Source organism: Rhinoderma darwinii, chromosome 1 (assembly GCF_050947455.1).
Source record: "Rhinoderma darwinii isolate aRhiDar2 chromosome 1, aRhiDar2.hap1, whole genome shotgun sequence".
Taxonomy (NCBI): domain Eukaryota; kingdom Metazoa; phylum Chordata; class Amphibia; order Anura; family Rhinodermatidae; genus Rhinoderma; species Rhinoderma darwinii.
In genome coordinates, this window is record NC_134687.1 from 534871932 (window position 1) to 534891710 (window position 19779).

General features: G+C 41.8%; 1 protein-coding gene across 2 annotated transcripts in view; it reads left to right on the plus strand.

The window, feature by feature from the left end:
• MCTP1 (multiple C2 and transmembrane domain containing 1) overlaps positions 1 to 19779 on the plus strand; it is an 857273-nt gene that overhangs the window by 351915 nt on the left and 485579 nt on the right. For both annotated transcript variants that reach the window (XM_075837154.1, XM_075837162.1), the window contains exon 7: positions 2317 to 2355. In XM_075837154.1, the coding sequence (XP_075693269.1) occupies positions 2317 to 2355 (39 nt within the window). The remainder of the gene's footprint in view (positions 1 to 2316; positions 2356 to 19779) is intronic.

The window sequence follows — 19779 nt, forward strand, 5'->3', positions numbered from 1 at the left end:
TGCTCATTGTTTTTTTATAAAGAAAAGTATGTAATGATGCCATAGTAATTTTTTCTATAATTTTATTTTTTATATTAGACATTGAAAGCTGGTTGCAGTTACCAAAACCCTTTATTTTGTATTTCTCTAGTTTTTATAAAAAATGTCCAAACTATAGAGAGAGAGAGAGAGAGAGAGAGAGAGACAATTTCTGTGGTAAATAATAAAAATTACGTTTTATTACATTCAGAAGAATAGAAAGGTCAGAGTACCATAGGAAGGCTGGAAATCACGCCACCATGCCAGGAGAAAGAAGTCATTCTTGAAGAGCTGATGAAATGTCTTGCTTGAATAGGGAGTTGGCTTTTGTATAGCAGTGGATTTATCCTTGACATACCCTATAGTATCTTGACTTACAAAGGGCATTACAATATAAGCTTCGGAGTATATCAAAGGTAGAAGGAGCAATCAAGTAGCTATTTAAAACTATAGCAATGGAATGAAAATGTCTTTGTAGAAAATTTCTATAAGCAAGCTGTTCTACTATAGCCGTCACGAAGACCTTAACCTTACTTCTAGTTATCGCATTGAGAACAAGTTTGAGCCATCAAATGTTATGGACACCTACAGTGCCTGTGCATGAAGTGCTGTTCTTTTGTGTTGTACACTTGTGTTGTACAATTGTGTTGCCTGAATGTATCATGCTTCTGATGTGGTTGCTTTTTGTGTACATCCACGCATGACTACTGTCTCCATTTTGCCAGAGGGTCTTGCCAAGTACTGGCCTATATGGACATATTCAGGGTAACTATGGTTTGCTTCTATGTTTGTGCAGCATTCATATGTATTATGTACAGTAGAGGATAATACAATTTTGGACCTAGTTTTAATAAACTAAATTCATATATTACTTTTACATAGTACAGATGTAGCTAAGTTTATTTTGACTCTGATAACTTGCTGCAGAGTGATATCACACAACAAAAGTCATTGAAAAGCCATTGAAAAAGTCAAGTTAAAGCTTCTTGACACTGTGTATTTAATGGATTACATCAGCAGCATAAATTAGAATTTGTATAGTTAGTGGATGCTACACAATTAAAACTCTGATCACAGTTATATTAACTCCTTAATCATCGTTATAGCATGCACCACACTATACTACTACAGGGTGGTCATGGCGTAGGCACAGGAGCTGTGCCCGTGCCATCAGCAGTAGGAGTCAGCTGTAATATACAACTGTGGTCACTAGTGACCGCGGAATCTAGTTAGTTTTATAGAGGGAGGAGGCCCAATTGGTAAGTCCATCTGTGCCCCTTGCGATGGGATCGCAGGGTGCTGATGGGTTGCTATGGCAGTCAGGGGCCTAACAAAAGCAAAATTAAAAGATTTTTCCAGCTCACTGGTGTCCAGCATCTACTGTGATCCAGTGCCTGGACCTCGCCCTGGCTTAGGCATCTTCCACAACAGCAAACAAAAGCTATGATCCAGCACTTCATAAAGCAATCTTGGGATTGTATTGTAGAAACATTAAACATGTTTCTACAATAGAGACCTAAGATTGCTCCATGAAGTGCTGGATCATACCTTTTGTTTGCTGCCTAACAAAAGCCCCAGGTCTGCCATGTATGTGAGCCTGTTGTATAGTCCGGGCCTAATAGGCTGCCTGCCAGTATAACACTAACAGGCATAATACATTGAAATGTAGAATGTTCAAGTCCCATTGTAGGACTGAAAAAAATAACTGAGGTAAAACAAAAAAACAAAAACAATTTTCCCCTTACTAAATGTTTTGCTCTGAAAGAAATAAAATAAAAATTCAATAAAAAGAACCCGAAATAACAAATCATAAAGAAAACAATATATTGCATTAAGTATTAATTATTATCTTGTGCTGTAGGGTTTAATGCCCTGTAAAAATATACATGAGATTTTGCAGGCAATTTCTGTTGACTATTGTATTATACTGTAAATTTGTTAAACAGGCCTTGACCTTCACACATGCAAATCTGCATATGTTGCTTTTAACTGCCCTAAATACGTTGTACTGAAAAGGCCTTAAAGGGATTATTCTGGATTAGAAAAACATGGCTGAATACCTTCCACAAAGAGATTTACACCTATCCACAGTTTCTGTATGGTATTGCCACTCTGCCCCGTTCACTTCAATGAACCTGAATTGCAATACCAGCTGCAACCTATGGACAGGTGTGGCGCTAATTCCAAAAGAAAGCAGCAATTTCTTTTTAATCCTGGACAACCCCTTAGTATGAAGATCCCTCTGGCAGTTGTGGTGCTCATTGGAAAAATCATTTTTACAATATATTTTGTTTGCAGAACTTGATTATAAAGAAGAATTGGAAAAGATCAAGTAAGGTAATTTGTGTAGTTGACTAGTTACTTTTAACATTGCAAGTAGGTAGTTAAAAGATTGCTTACTGAAGTATAAGTGTTTTTTTTTGTGTTCACATAACAAGCTTACTATATAAATTTTGCTAATCTTTTATGGGATGCGCATGTAGAACTAGCAAAATCACATATAAAACTAAAGAGAAAGTCATCACATTGTACATTGATAACCTCGCTGTAGGATACCAATAGGATGCCAATAATAGGTCTTGAAAAAGGTTGTTTGAGGCCCCATGCACACGAACGTAAAAACGCCCGTAATTACGGGCCGTAATTATGGCACATTTTTCGGGCCCATGGACTTCTATTGGCCACGGGTACCTCCCCGTATGCTTACGGGAAGGTGCACGTGCCGTTGAAAAATATAGAACATGTCCTATTTCAGGCTTTAATTACGGCACGGGCAGGCCCATAGAAGTCTATGGGGCTCCCATAATTACGGGTGACTACGTGTGTGCACCCGTAATTACGGGAGCGTTGCTAGGCGACGTCAGGGGATAGTCACTGACCAGGGTGCTGAAAGAGTTAAACGTTCAGCAGTAACTCTTTCAGCACCCTGGACAGAAACTACCGATCACAATATAGATCAACCTGTAAAAAAAGAAGACGTTCATACTTACCCAGAACTCACTTCTTCTTCCTCCAGTCCGGCCTCCTGGGATGACGTTTCAGCCCATGTGACCGCTACAGCCAATCACAGGCTGCAGCGGTCTCATGGACTGCCGCGTCATCCAGGGAGGTCGGGCTGGATGTCGAAAGAGGGACGCGTCACCAAGACAACGGCCGGGTAAGTATGAATTTCTTTTACTTTACTGCGGAAAGGGTTGTCCCTTCTCTCTATCCTGCACTGATAGAGAGAAGGGCTGCCGATTAGTGCGGTGCAATTTTGCAGCAAAAACATGCCCGTAAATACGGGTGGAATGCTGATGACACCGGACCTGTATTTACGGGCACTGGTCCGTAAATACTGGTGCAATACAGGCCGAATACGTGTGACCAAGGACCCGTATTTACGCCAGTATTTACGGGTGGAAAAAAAAACTTTGTGTGCATGAGGCCTCAAAGGGGTTTTCCCATCAGAGACATTTACACCATGTTCCAAATTATTATGCACATTGGATTTAAGTGTCATAAACATTTAATTATTCGTTTTTCAATTAAACTTATGGATGGCATTGTGTCTTAGGGCTCTTTGGATCATTGTAATCAATCTCAGACACCTGTGATAATTAGTTTGCCAGGTGTGCCCAATTAAAGGAAAACTACTTAAGAAGGACGTTCCACATTATTAAGCAGGCCACAGGTTTCAAGCAATATGGGAAAGAAAAAGGATCTCTCTGCTGCCGAATAGCGTGAAATAGTGCAATACCTTGGAGAAGGTATGAAAACATTGGATATTTCAAGAAAACTTAAGCGTGATCATCGTACTGTGAAAAGATTTGTGGCTGATTCAGAACACAGACATGTTCGTTCAGGTAAAGGCATAATGAGGAAGGTTTCTGCCAGACAAATTAATAGGATTAGAAGAGCAGCTGCTAAAATGCCATTGCAAAGCAGCAAACAGGTATTTGAAGCCGCTTGTGCCTCTGGAGTCCCGCGAACCTCAAGGTGTAGGATCCTCCAGAGGTTTGCAAGTGTGCATAAAGCTATTATTCGGCCACCCCTAAACAATGCTCACAAGCAGAAACGGTTGCAGTGGGCTCAGAAATACACGAAGACTAATTTTCAAACCGTGTTGTTTACTGATGAGTGCCGGGCAACCATGGATGGTCCAAATGGATGGAGTAGTGGATGGTTGGTGAATGGCCACCATGTCCCAACAAGGCTGCGACGTTAGCAAGGAGGTGGTGGAGTCATGTTTTGGGCTGGAATCATGGGGAGAGAGCTGGTAGGCCCCTTTAGGGTCCCTGAAGGTCTGAAAATGACCTCTGCAAAGTACATAGAGTTTATGACTGACCATTTTCTTTCGTGCTACAAAAAGAATCACCGTGCCTTCCGTAGCAAAATTATCTTCATGCATGACAATGCACCATCTCATGCTGCAAAGAATACCTCTGTGTCATTGGCTGCTATGGGCATAAAAGGAGAGAAACTCATGGTGTGGCTCCCATGTTCCCCTGACCTCAACCCTATTGAGAACCTTTGGAGCATCCTCAAGCAAAATATCTATGAGGGTGGGAGGCAGTTCACATCAAAACAGAAGCTCTGGGAGGTTATTCTGACGTCCTGCAAAGATATTCAAGCAGAAACTGTCCAAATACTCACAAATTCAATGGATGCAAGAATTGTGAAGGTGATATCAAAGAAGGGGTCCTATGTTAACATGTAACTTGGCCTGCTAAGTTTTTTTTTATTGAAAGAGCTTTTGATTTCTGTAAATATTACCTCCTGATGCTGCAAATTTAACAAATTACCATTTTAGTTCTCTTTACAACCTTTAAAATGTTTTGATCTCTGTTGTGCATAATAATTTTAAACAGTGCATTGAGTTTTTTACTTCTAAAAAAAATCTGTTATCATTAGGAGATTTGTTCAATAAAATTTGCATTATACTCCAACGGTTGATGGCTTGAAGATTATACTGACTGTCATTTGCATCGACTATTTAGGAAAATCAGCGAAAAATAACATTTGCATAATAATTTGGAACCCGGTGTATGACATATCCACAGGATATGTCATAAATGTCAGATAGATGACCCGCACCTATCTCTAGAACGGGCCCCTAAACCCCGTTCTACTGCTCTACTCGCTAAAGCATGTGATTCCTGACCATGAATTACGGAAACAGTGTAGCTCGCTGAGCTACGCTGTTTTCGTAACTCCCATAGAACTGAATGGTTGTTACGGAAACAGCATAGCTCGCATTCTATGGTGCTTCCGTAGCTGCCATTCACTACTATGGGAGTTACGGAAACAGCGTAGCTCAGCGAGCTACACTGTTTCCGTAATTCATGGTCAGGAATTACACGCTTCAGCCACAACACAGAGCAGTAGAACGTGGTTTAGGGGGCCCTGTCCTAGAGATAGATGCGGATCCCAGAGGTGGGACCCGCATCTATCTGACATTTACGATATATTCTGTGGATATGTCATAAATCTCTCTGATGGGAAAACCTCTTTAAGGCTCTGTTCACATAACATTTGTGAACTATGTTTGGTTTATGCCAAACGTATCCATATGGCCTTATTTACCCAGGGTATGCCAAAATTTCAAAAGGTTATTTTTTAGGGACAAGTTCAGTTCTAAAGTGACATTGAGGGCACTTTATATTAGAAACACCCCATAAATCACCCCATTTAAAAAAAAAATAACCCCTCAAAGTATTAATAACAGCTTTTAGAAAGTATCTTAACCCTTTAGGTGCTTCACAGGAATTACAGAAAAGTGGAGATGAAATGTACAAATTAATTTTTTTTTGCAGAAAATCAGTTTTAATCCATTTTTTTCTGTAACACAGAAGGTTTTACCAGAGAAACGTTACTCAATATTTATTGCCCAGGTTCTGCAGTTTTTATAAATATCTCGCATGTGGCCCTAGAGTGGTAATGGACTGAAACACAGGCCTCAGAAGCAAAGGAGCACCTAGTGGATTTTGGGGCCTCCTTTTTATTAGAATATATTTTTGGCACCATGTAAGGTTTGAAGAAATCTTGTGGTGCCAAAACAGTAGAAACCCCCCAAAAATGACCCCATTTAGGAAGCTACACCCCTGAAGGAACTTATCTAAGGGTATAGTTAGCATTTTGACCCCACATGTTTTTTGCAGAAATTATTGGAATTAGGGCGTGAAAATGGAAATCTACATTTTTTTCAATAAAATGTAGGTTTAGCAAATTTTTTCTCACTTCCACGAGAACTAAAGCAGAAAAGGCACCCCAACATTTGTAGAGCAATTTCTCTTGAGTAAAACAATAGCCCATATGTGGTCATAAATGGCTTTTTGGAGACACGGCAGGGCTCACAATGGAAAGAGCGCCATTTGACTTTTGGAGCTCAAATTTAGCTGGAATGGTTTTCGGAGGCCATGTCACATTTGCAAAGCCCCTGAGGGGACAAAACAGTGGAAACCCCCCAAAAAGTGACCCCATTTAGGAAACTACACCCCTCAAGGAACTTCTATAAGGGTATAGTTAGCATTTTGACCTCACAGGTTTTTTGCAGAAATTATTGGAAGTAGGCCATGAAAATGAAAATCTAAATTTTTTTCAATAAAATGTATGTTTATCTAATTTTTTTCATTTCCACAAGAACTAAAGCAGAAAAAGCACCCCAACATTTGTAAAGCAGTTTCTCCTGAGTAAAACAATACCCCATATGTGGTCATAAATGCCTGTTTAGATACACAGCAGGGCTCGGAAGGGAAGAAGTGCTGTCTGGCATTCAGATTTTGCTAGATTGGTTTGTGGAGGCCATGTCGCTTTGCAAAGTCCCTGAGGGACCTAAACAGTGGGGAACACCACAAAAGTGATACCATTTAGGAAACTACACCCCTCAAGGAACTTATCTAAGCATATAGTTAGCATTTTGACCCCACAGCTTTTTTGCAGAAATTATTGGAAGTAGGCCGTGAAAATGAAAATCTAAATTTTTTTAAATAAAATGTAGGTTTAGCTAATTTTTTTTCATTTCTGCAAGAACTAAAGCAGAAAAAGCGCCCCAACATTTGTAGATCAGTTTCTCCTGAGTAAAACAATACCCCATATGTGGTCATAAACGGCTGTTTGGACACACGGCAGGGCTCGGAAGGTTAGAAGTTCTATTTGGCATTCAGATTTTGCTGGATTGGTTTGTGGAGGCCATGTCGCCATTGCAAAGCCCCTGAGGGACCAAACAGTGGGAACATCCCAAAGGTGATCCCATTTAGGAAACTACTCCCCTCAAGAAACTTATCTAAGGGTATAGTTAGCATTTTTACTCCACAGGTTTTTTGTCTGAATTTATTTGAATTAGGCCGTATTTACTGGTATTTCAATATATAATGTGGGGGCATATGTATGTTGTGAAGAGCAAATCAGAGTATAATAAAAGGGTACATAAATAATACAATTAATAATTCAAAGATGTGTGGTAAGCCTTGAAGCAATCCTTTATGCACAGTCCAGGTTTTTCGGGGCAGGTGTCGCACTGATAAATGGTGTCCCTTCTTATGCCCCTTTTGCTACACATTCTGCGCCTTTTTTGGGATCTTCCCTTCTTTGCAGTTTGGGGAACGATGCCGGAAAAGTGTTGCCCTTGTACAATACGGGCGCCCTCACTTTCAGCAGATGTGCTTGGGCCCTCCCCTGCCTGGTTTTCAAACACAAGCACCTTGATAATCTGCTCCTGAAAATTAAGGAATGACCCTGTCCGGCCTGCACATTTGGATAGCACGTAAGCATTTTACATTGCCATCTGTACCATGTGCACGGCCACCTTTTTGTACCACACCCTTGTTTTTCTCATGGCACTATAAGGCTTTAGCACTTGATCTGAGAAATCAACCCCTCCCATGTACTTGTTATAGCCCACGATGCAATTTGACTTGTGGGGCACTGTTGTGGTACCTCGTACAGGGACAGGGGCGCTGACGTTCCCATGTGTTGTGGTCAAGAGAAGGATATCCCTCTTGTCCTCATACTTGACGAACAACACGTTCTCGCTGCATAATGCCCTGCTCTCACCCCTTCTAACACGTTGGCCAAGTAGTGTTTTAGGGAAGCCTTTCTGGTTTTTGTGCACCGTGCCGCATGCTGCAGTATTTCTGGTGGAGAGGCACTTAAATAGTGGGATGCTGGTGTAGAAGTTATCCACGTAAAGTTGATAACCCTGGTCCAGCAGTGGGTGCACCAAATCCCACACTATTTTCCCACTAACTCCCAGGACAAGGGGGGGTGGCTTTCTGGGGGTTCAATCCTGGAGTCCTTCCCTTCATAAACCCGAAACCTGTAGGTGTACCCTGAACTACTCCCCCACAGTTTGTACATTTTTATCCCATACCTTGCCATCTTACTGGGCGGAATTTTAGCTTGCCCTTAAAATGTACAAGGGACTCATCTATTACAATGTTCTTTTTGGGGGGCATACTCTTCTTGAAATTTGGTGCAGAAATGATTAATTACTGGCCTGATTTTGAATCGACCTGTCATGTGTGGGGTCATCATGGGGCGGGCACTGTGCATTATTATTATAATGCAAAAATTTAAGAATAGCTTCAAAGCGAATCCAGGGCATTGCCATGCGGTAAATTGGGGTGTTGTACAAAACATCTGTACTCCGGTATTGCCTGATCTGTGGCTTCTTTACTAGCCCCATATGCAGCACAAGGCCCCAAAATTTGAGCATCTCCGCTGCATCTACAGGGGTCCACTTGAAGGGTCTAGCATATGATGACGTGGGGTTCTGGGCAATAAATTGCTGGGTATATAAATTGGTCTGGGCCACCATTAAATTCACTAAATCCTCACTGGACAAAACCTTAAAGTAATCTATTTCTGTGAACCCTTCAGTCCCAAAATTAGTTCCTGAGCTGCCTATGAATTCGGGGATCTGAGGCTCATAATTCTCAGGGGGTGGGTTCCACACGGGATCACTTATCTGGGATGTTGCCTCAGCTGATGTCCTGGGTCATCTTTGTGGGAGTTCCTCATCACCCGATGATGATGAGGAGGACAAGAAGTATGGGGCGAATTCCTCTTCTCCCTCGCTGGCGGAATCAGTGTCAGAGGCCAGGATGGCGTATGCCTCCTCTGCTGAATAGACACTTTGGGATGATTGGGACATTTTTATAAGAGGGGTGTGTAGTGCTTCAACACGTGTAACACTGACTTTATTTTTACACAGGGGGTTGTGTGTGTTGTCCTTTTACACGTGTATTTCAAAATTGCTGAATAAAAAAAAAAAAAAGGAGAGAAGAGAGGAAAGAAAGAAAGAAAGAAAGAAAGTTTAGAAAAAAATGAAGTATAAAAAATGTACTGAACAAACTTCAGTAACAAAAAATTATGGCAATATAAAACTGACTACCTGACAATAACTAAAATGTAGTGACGTTGAGTCTGCTAAAAAAATGTAGTATAAAAACTACTACAGTAAATTTAGGCTAAAACGATAAAACTATGCTATGTAAAATTTAGTGAACAAACTTCAGTAAAACAAACTGAATGTCCATCACTAACTGATGCTAAATCTGTAACACTATATATTAGTGCTAAAAAAACTGTAGTATAAAAATTATACGCCAGTAAATTTAGACTAAGGCTGGGTTCACACAACCAATTTTCAGGGGTAATGGAGGCGTTTTACGCCTCGATTTACGCCTGAAAACACGGCTCCAATACGTTGGCAAACATCTGCCCATTCATTTCAATGGGTTTGCTGATGTACTGTGCCGACGACCTGTAATTTTACGCGTTGCTGTCAAAAGACGGCGCGTAAAATAACATCCTCGTCAAAGAAGTGCAGGACACTTCTTGGGACGTAATTGGAGCCGTTTTTAATTGTATCCAAAGAAGAACAGCTCCAAATTACGTCCATAATGGACGTCCCGCAAAATGCGAGTATGAGCAATTACGTCTGAAATTCAGGAGCTGTTTTCTCCTGAAAACAGCTCCGTAATTTCAGACGTAAATGCAGTTATCATGTGAACATACCCTAAAACGATCAAACTACGCTGGAACAGTGACTGGGAAAGGGAAATTCAGGAATCACTAGTGCTGCTGCTGCTAAAAAAAAATAAAAATCAGCAGCAGCACAGTTGATGATGATGATGATCACAGTCAGTGATCACACAGCAAGATGCAGAAGATGACGATCGCAGCACAGAAGGCCTCAGCAACGGTAAGTACTCGGTTCACAGACTCACACACCAGCTCTGCTCACCATTGCTAACCGGAATGAGGTGGGCAGAGCTGGTGCAGGGTGTTTGAAACGTCCACCATGGCTACGATTCGACGGTCTATGCAGACCGACCAATGGTAGCGATGGTGGGGTGGCACCATCACTACTGCCTTACAAGTACATGGCAGGGATTGGTGCCGTCCTAGACAGCACCAATCCCCACCGTATCCCTGTGCCCTGCGGCACAGTGATAGGTTATAGCTGCAGAAAGCCACGACTGGCCCGTCTAAACTGACCGACCAATCACAGCGATCGCCGATTCAGGGGGGGGCGCGCCAACCTCCTGGCCACATGTAAAGATGGACTGTTGTCAGGGACAGCAGCCATCTTTACTCTGTCACCGTGTCGTTAAGGGGTTAATAACTACTTACTTATTTAACTTACTTATTTGAAGGAATGTAGTGTTAGGCACCATTAAGTTATGAAATATGATATGACAAGGGCCTCATTCACTTTACAGCTCTACTAGTGTTTTACATATATTCATTGTAGAGGATTAACTCTTGACACAAGAAACTTGCAGTATTGCAGTAGTTTGAAAGTGCATGTTAAAGGGGGTGGGGTAATAGCGGGATTCACTGGTTAGTGGCACCCACTATTACTACCGCCTTTATAATCAGGGTCACTAGGGTTATGCCTAGTTCCCCTACCTTTTCCTTATACGAACGTCGATCTAATTGCTTTAGCGGCTACTCAAGGGAATAAGACCGTTTAGTAAATAAAGGTAATATTTATTAACATACAGTAATCACTCTCATATATATATAATACAGTAACTAATCACTGTACAGTATAAACACGGTATCACAATATTATACCGCCACCCACTTACCTAAACATACACAGAATACAGTTACGTTACAACACAATACACATAAGTTACTTGTAATTCTCACACGCTCTCTATCTCTATCCCACTCCCTCCTAATATAACTTTCCCTATACACTAAGGGTTAATACGGGATAAGGAGGGACAAGGGGAATGGGTTTCTGTGTACCTGGGGATGTGCAGGTCAAGGGTCACTGCACGGTACTTAGGGCAGCAAGGGTGAACTTAGGGAACACAGGGTTACTCAGAGAAGCAAGGGTTAACTCTGGGATAGTAGGGACTCAGGGAACTTAGGGAGAGCAAGGGGTTAACTTACTTAGGGAGAGCAAGGGGTTAACTTACTCAGGGAGAGCAAGGGGTTAACTCAGGGACTCAGGGAAGCAAGGGTTAACTTAGGGAGAGCAAGGGGTTAACTTACTCAGGGAGAGCAAGGGGTTAACTCAGGGAAGCAAGGGTTAACTCTGGGACAGTAGGGACTCAGGGAGAGCAAGGGGTTAACTCAGGGACTCAGGGAAGCAAGGGTTAACTTAGGGAGAGCAAGGGGTTAACTTACTCAGGGAGAGCAAGGGGTTAACTCAGGGAAGCAAGGGTTAACTCTGGGACAGTAGGGACTCAGGGAGAGCAAGGGGTTAACTCAGGGAACTCTGGGACAGTACTCAGGGAGATCAAGGGGTTAACTCAGGGAAGCAAGGGTTACAGCAGGAGGAGGCAGGGAGAGACAGGGTTAAGTGTAGCTGCTGCTACACTTGATACTTAGCTTGACTTTGTGGAGCAGCAGAGGCAGGAGCAGGAGCCCAGGTCTTTGGAGGAGAGAGAGGTGAGCCAGGTCGGTGGTGTGGGAGGCAGGCAGCTCTCAGCTGATCGTCTTCTGCTAGCTCCAGCTAGCTTCGGCTCCTGAGCGTACCGACACAGGGCTATTTAACCCTGTCGGTACGCTCGCAGCGGGGGTTGTGGCGCTTGCCCCTGGCTAGCATGGGTCGGCATGGTGATAATGTATCACCAGCCGACTCATGAGCGCCCGCACGAGACAGTCCGTGCGCTCGGGAGACTTGAAATGGAGACAGGGGATAACTATCCCTTTTCTCCATGGTTTCCAAACAAAGCAGGGCTTCGCTTCGAACCGCACTCATGACCAGGGCTGTTGTTGTTACAGCCCTGGCTCATGATACATTATGTGTATTATACATACACATATATATTATGTATGTATGTATATATATATATATATACATATACACTGTGTATATATACCCACATATACATACACACTATATATATATATATATATATATATATATAGGGACACTTCCCTTTACAGTGCACATGACTAGTCCAGCTTATATTGCTGTTGTTGTGCCTAACTGACACTGTGCACTCGCATACGGTACATGTGGGGATTTGTCCTAGAGTAATGTGTGAAAAGTGATTACTCACTGAAGGGTCTTCATTGACTATGGTGAAACAGTGTGTGCAAATCATAAAGTGCCCTTTTCCATTCCTGTCTGAATCAACAATGGAAGTTATTGTAGGTTCCTGTAAATAGAGTTTTTGAACATGTAGGCAAGGAACCAGAATAATTTGCCAAAGATATTGTGAATTATTTTTGAAAATGTTACTCTGTCACAAGATATGAATGCTATATGTGTCTATGTGTGGCCACCCAGTGGTTATGATGTGAAATGCAGTCAGTTAAGGCTTTTCTAGCATGTCACTATATTGTATTGAAATGGTTTCATGAGAAATTGGAGTCTTTAACCCCTTATGTATACAGCCTGTTTTGGAAACTACTCCCCTCAAGGTATTCACCTAGGGGTGTAGTGTGCATATTAACCCCACAGATGATTGGCAGAAATTGGTGTGCACTCGATGTTGCAGAGTGAAAATGTGATTTTTTTTCCATAGATATGCCAATATGTGGCGCCCAGCTTGTGCCACTGGAGAGACACACCCCAAAAATTGTTAAAAGGGTTCTCCCGGGTATGCCGATGCCATATATGTGGAAGTAAACTGCTGTTTGGGCACACTGTAGGGTTCAGAAGGGAGGTAGCGCCATTTGGCTTTTGCAGCGTGGATTTTGCATGTAGTAGATTTGTTTGGAGTCTTACTGGTGTTTCCGTTTATAATGTGGGGGTACATGTAAGCCGGGCGGAGTATATAAGGGGCATAGTCAGGTGGTATAATAATGGGGTAAAAAAAACCAATAAAATGATCCATAGATGTGTGTTACGCTGTGACACAATCCTTTCTGCACAGGCCGGTGTCGCACTAATAAATGGTCCTTCCTTATCGGCCTTTTGGTCCACACTCGGGATCTTTGCAGTTTGAGGAATTTTGCTGGGAAGTGTTGTCCTGGTATAATACGGGCACACTTCCAGCAGATATGTTTGGGCCCTCCCCTTCCTGGTTCCCTAATTTTAGGGGCCTTGATAATCCGCCACTTGAAACAGAAGAAACGTTCCCCTCGGGCCTGCATATTTTTATTTCCTGGCTTATTGGAGCTTTAACTAATTTTATTTTTTCATAGACGTAGTGGTATGACGGTTGTTTTTTTTGCGGGACGAGCTGTCGTTTTTATTGGTACTATTTTGGGGTACATGTGACTTTTTGATCACTTGTTATCCTTTTTTTTGGGAGGCAAGGTGACCAAAAAACAGCAATTCTGGCATATTTTTTTAATTCTTTTTATACAGCGTTCACCATGCGTTATAAATTACATGTTAGCTTTATTCTGCGGGTCAGTCAGATTCCGGTGATACCTAATTTATAGCTCTTTTTATGTTTTACAACTTTTTGCACAACAAAATAACTTTTGTAAAGAGAATGGATTTTTTTCTGTCGCCATGTTGTGAGAGCCATAACGGTTTTAATTTTTTCGTCGACGGAGCTGTATGAGGGCTTGTTTTTAGCGAGACGAGTTATAGTTTTTATAGACACCATTTTTGTGTACATGCGACTTTTTGATCACTTTTTATTTCAATTTTTGGAAGACAAAGTGACCAAAAATTAGCAATTATGTCAGTATTTATTTTTATTTTTTTACGGCGTTCACTGTGCGGTATAAATAACATAATATTTTTATAGTTGAGGTCGTTACGGTCGCAGTGATACCAAAAATGGTTGTTTTTTTTTTATTTTTTTTCAATAATAAATGACTTGATAAGGGAAAAAAAAAGGCGATTGTGTTTTGTGTTATTATTTGAAACTTTTATTGTATTTTTTACACTTTTTTTTACACTTTTCTTTAGTCCCACTAGGGGACTTGAAGGTCCAACTGTTTGTTTGATGTTCTAATACATTGCACTACCTATGTAGTCCAATGTATTAGAACTGTCAGTTGTTCACTGACAGCAAGCCCAATCGGCTTCCGTAATGGCAGATAGGAAGCCATTGTTAGGCATCCTGTTGCCATAGTAACAGTCGCCAGCCTTGCCATCGCATGGCAGGCTGCCGATTTCATACAAACCACTTTGATGCAGCGATTGCATTGAATCGCTGCATTGAAGGGGTTAATGGCAGGAATCGGAGCTAGCTCCGGTTCCTGCCGATACATCGGGGTGTCCACTGTAACATACAGCGGACACCCACTGCTGATGATGCCGGCTCAGCTTCTGAGCCGGTGCCATCTTGCCGATGGTACCGGAAGCCTCCTGGGCCCCGCCGACGACGGGGCATAGGAGGATTCCTTACTGGCAGACCGGGAGGTAAGTATTAGCCCTCCGATCGCCTTTGCTGCCACCGGCAACCCAGCGATCACGTTGCTGGGGTGCCGGTGGCTATAAACTAGCATGCTGCGATCTCTATTGAATGCAGCATGTGAGGGGTTAATCGGTCGGATCGGAGGCTAGCTCCGGTCCTGGCCGATACCTCAGGGTGCCAGCTGTAACATACAGCTGTCACCCGGCGGTGATGTCGCTGGCTCAGCTCCTGAGCCAGCTCCATCTGTTTCACGTACAATTACGTGGAGTTGCGGGAAAACACCATCTCCCATCACGTAACTGTACGTGAAATGGCGGGAAGGGGTTAACCAAATTCAAGCTAAGGTAAGGGTGCACTCATCTTGCAAATATATCTCCTGCCTTCGCAGTGAGAAATGCCCATCTTTACACTGCACTTTTACAAACCGATGTGCATCGTGCAAATGGTCAGGGCTGGTATCAGCACCCGGCAAAGCCAGGCAGCTGCTGGGGCCCAGCACACTCCAAGGGGCCCACTGCTGCCCAGCCCATTACATAGCCTCCCCATAAGTGCCTGCATCCGCACACCGTGAGGGTATGTTCACACGCTGAGAGGCATTTACGTGTGAAAAGACAGACTGTTTACAGCTGCCTCGTTTCACACGTAAATGCTCCTCCTCGTAATTTACGAGGCGTCTGTGTCGCTCGTAAATCTTGAGCTGTGCTTCATTGAGTTCAATGAAGAACAGCTCAAATTACGTGGCAAAGAAGTACCCTGCACTTCTTTGCCGAGGCAGTAAATTTACGCGTCGTCGTTTGACAGCTGTCAAACGACGACGCGTAAATTACAGGTCGTCTGCACAATACGTCGGCAAACCCATTCAAATGAATGGGCAGATGTTTGCCGACGTATTGTAGCACTATTTTCAGCCGTAAAACGAGGCATAATACGCCTCGTTTACGCCTGAAAATAGGTCGTGTGAACCCAGCCTGAATGTTGCGAGCTCACACATCCCTGTTGCGTTACCACCCTCACTGCTGCGTCTCAACGCTCCACTGAGCATTGGCCCGCAGCTTTCCCTGTCCCTGACACATCAAGGGGAGTTTTCCTCTGCCCCTCAGGACACCAATACCATGATGCATTGTGCAGAAGCACAAAAGGGATGACCAACAGGACAGAGAGAGCACAGGACAAACAAGTAGAAAACGGGACAGCAAAGAACCACAGATACAAACAATAAAAGAGGGAGATACAGTGTAATTTTATGTAATTTATAATATTTAATATATTTAACTCCTTCCCGATCAGCCCACGTAGATTAACGCACTGCAGCACTGGTCCTCGTGCCTCTCATTGGCCTGATGAAGACGCCGGTCCGGCGTCGAAACGCGTAGCCTACTCCATTATCAATAAATTCTATTTATTACATCCTCTTTCATCTGACGTCCTTCCTGAGCAGCGCCGCAATTTGGTCCCATTTTCTCTCTTGGATATACTATTTCTCGACAACAAACTTGGTTTGTTTGTGTTTGGACCTGGCAGCAGCTCCCCTACCTTTATGACATCCTAACCGGTGTCCACCTTCCTAGGTGAGCAGTTTACCCTACTTTGCCCCTGGGGCTTTTTATCGTTATTTTGCAGTTTCTGGCGCCGTGTTTTTTATCTGTTTTCAAAACAATAAAAGAGGGAGATACAGTGTAATTTTATGTAATTTATAATATTTAATATATTTAACTCCTTCCCGATCAGCCCACGTAGATTAACGCACTGCAGCACTGGTCCTCGTGCCTGCAGCCTGTTAATCTGCGTGTGCTCCTAACGGAGCGCACAGGCATTCCCCTATGCCTGGCATATCTCAGTATTGGCTGCTATTAGCAGCCTTAGTACTGAGGGAACACATCGGGTGGGATGACAGTAGGGATCCCGCCGATTAACCCCTTAAATGCGCCCGTCAATAGAGACCGCCGCATTTAAGGAGTTACAACATTATCGGCAACCCGTGTCGCGATTGCGGGGTGCCGATGGTTGCTATGGCAACCGAAGGCCTAACAAAGGCCTCCGGGTCTGCCATCTACGGAAGGCGATTAGGTCCTGCCAGAGGCAGGAACTAATACGCTGCCTGTCAGTGTGAAACTGATGGGTATAATACCCTGCAATACATAAGTATTGCAGGGTATTAAAATAATGATCCAGCAATTGGATCTTCAAGTCCCTAGTGGGACTAAAAAAAAAAAGTTAAAAAAAGTTACAATATTTTTTTACAAAAATAAAAAAGTAAAAGTTCCAAGTAGTAAAGTTAAAAATAGTCCTTTTTCCCTTATGAAGACCTTTAATATTAGAAAATGAAAAAAAAAAAAAATTATGACTAATTGGTATCACCGCATCCGTAACAGCCTGAACTATAAAAATATAATGAAATTTATTCCGCACGGTGAACTCCGTAAAAAAAATAATGAAAAAAACTATACCAGAATCGCTATTTTTAGTCACTTCAGCTCCTAAAAAATTTTTAATAAATAGGGATCAAAAAGTCACATTTACCCAAAAATGGTACCAATAAAAGCTACAGGTTGTTTACAAGCCCTCGCACAGCTTTCTTGATGGAAAAATAAAAAAAAGTTATGGCTCTTAGAATATGGAAACACAAAAACGAAATTATTTTTTGAAAACCGTGATTATATCGTGCAAACACCGTAAAATATAAAAAATACTATATACATATGGTATTGCCGTAATCCCATCGACCCGTGATACGGAACGGCCTAATTCCACCAAATTCAGAAAAAAAATGTGGGATCAAAATTCTCACTATACCCCTAGATAAATTCTTTTAGGGCTCTAGTTTCCCAAATGGGGTCACTTTTAAGGGTTTCCACTGTTTTGTTCCCTCAGGGGCTTTGCAAATGCGACATGGCACCCGAAAACCAATCCAGCAAACTTGAGCTCCAAAAGCCAAATTACGCTTCTTCCATTCTGAGCCCTGCCATATGTCCAAACAGACGTTTATTACCACATATGGGGTATTGCTGTAATCGAGAGAAATTGCTTTTCAAATATTGGGTTGCTTTCTTTTCTTTATGCCTTGTAAAAGTTGATAATTTCTACGTTTTATTGGAAAAAATGTAGATTTTCATTTTCACAGTCTAATTCCACTAAGTTCAGGAAAAAACCTGTGGGTTCAAAATGCTCACTATACCCCTATATAAATTCCTTGAGGGTTGTAGTTTGCCAAATGGTGTTTTTTTGGTGGTGTTTCCACTGTTTTGACCCCACAAGTCCTCTTCAAACCTGACATGGTGCCTAAAATATATTCTATCCACGAGGTGCTCTTTTGCTTCTGAGGCCGATGTTTCAGTCCATTAGCACACTAGGGTCACATGTGGGACATTTCTAAAAACTGCAGAATCTGGCCAATAAATATTACGTTTTGTTTCTCTGGTAAAAAATTGATTAAAATGGATTTTCTAAAGAAAATATTTGATTTATAAACTTCACCTCCACTTTGTTTTAATTCTTGTGAAACACCTAAAGGGTTAAGAAAATTTCTAAATGCTGTTTTGAATACTTTGAGGGGTGCAATTTTTTTAATTGGGTGACTTATGGGGGTTTCTAATGTACAAGGCTCTTAAAGCCACTCCAGAGCTGAACTGGTCCACACCCAAAAAAATTGGGGGGAAATTTTCTTGAAAATGTGAGAAATTGCTGCTTAAGTTCTGAGCCTTGTAACGTCCTGGAAAAATAAAAGGATGTTCAAAAAACTATGCAAACATAAAGTAGACATGTCTTAATTAGTAACTATTTTGTGTGGTATTACTATCTGTTTTACAAGCCGATACATTTAAATTTAGAAAAATGCTAATTTTTGCAAATTTTCTCTAAATTTTGGTGTTTTCCAAAAATAAATAGTGAATTTATCGACCAAATTTTTCCACTAACATAAAGTACAATATGTCAAGAGAAAACAGTATCAGAATTGCTTGGATAGGTAAAAGCACTGCCAAGTTCTTACCAGATTACAAAGATTGTGTGTCAGGGAGAAGATTTAAGAAAAAAATAATAATAATTGCTATGAAAAATCTTTTGTGTTGTGCCAATTTAAGATTTGTAAATGACAGAAGGACTGGGCCCTTAAGAATAGGGTATAAATGGGTATCTTCAGATGATTTCCAACATAGGCAGGTATCAGTGTTTATCCCTGGTGTAAAAGCGGGATTGTGGAAAAGGGGGGTAAATGGGCCATTTCGTTGGGAGAGGACGTCCTTTGTTACTATTTTGTCCCAACTTTCTAGGAAGCAGTAAGGAAAAAAGAAGGATTTGATCTATTAGATCTTGTGGCTCACGGAAGCCACGGTAGGGAGTTTAATGATAGATAGGCCAAATCCACGTCTAAGTTCACCCAACGATCTGGAGATCTATTGAAATGCCAATCGAACAATCGGAGGATGACTTCCGCGGTATGATATAACTTTGGTTTTGGAACTCCAACCCCTTCCTGCTGTTTAGAACGTGATAAACTAAAGAAACGTATCCTACTGCGGCTGCCCTTCCAGATGAACTGATGAACTCCAAATAAAAGCTGACTAAAGACGCTTATACATTGATAACATATGGACCAGTGTCTCTTTCTTTAGTGCTATGGTTTTCCATTCTAATTTGCTTTCTTTTAAAACTCAGTAGCTTGACCAGTTTAAAGAAATTGGGAAGCCACTATGGACCGAGTTTTTCTCAATCTTCATGTTATTAATTTAGCGTCGGACTGTAATTTTTGGGCTCACCAGGAAAAATTATTCTGAGGGCCCACCCTCCATCTATATAGTTCTTGTTATTATCCACCTTTAACTACATTGTAATTCTTGTTGATATCATTGCAAGCACAAGATATATCATTAATAAGGTCTGATGGGTTATTTGTGAAACAACCCATAAGTAATAGACCCTAGTGGAAACTGATTGGCTCCAAAGTCATCTCCAAATGGGGCAATCTTTTGCTGGACGTTTGAGGCCCATTATT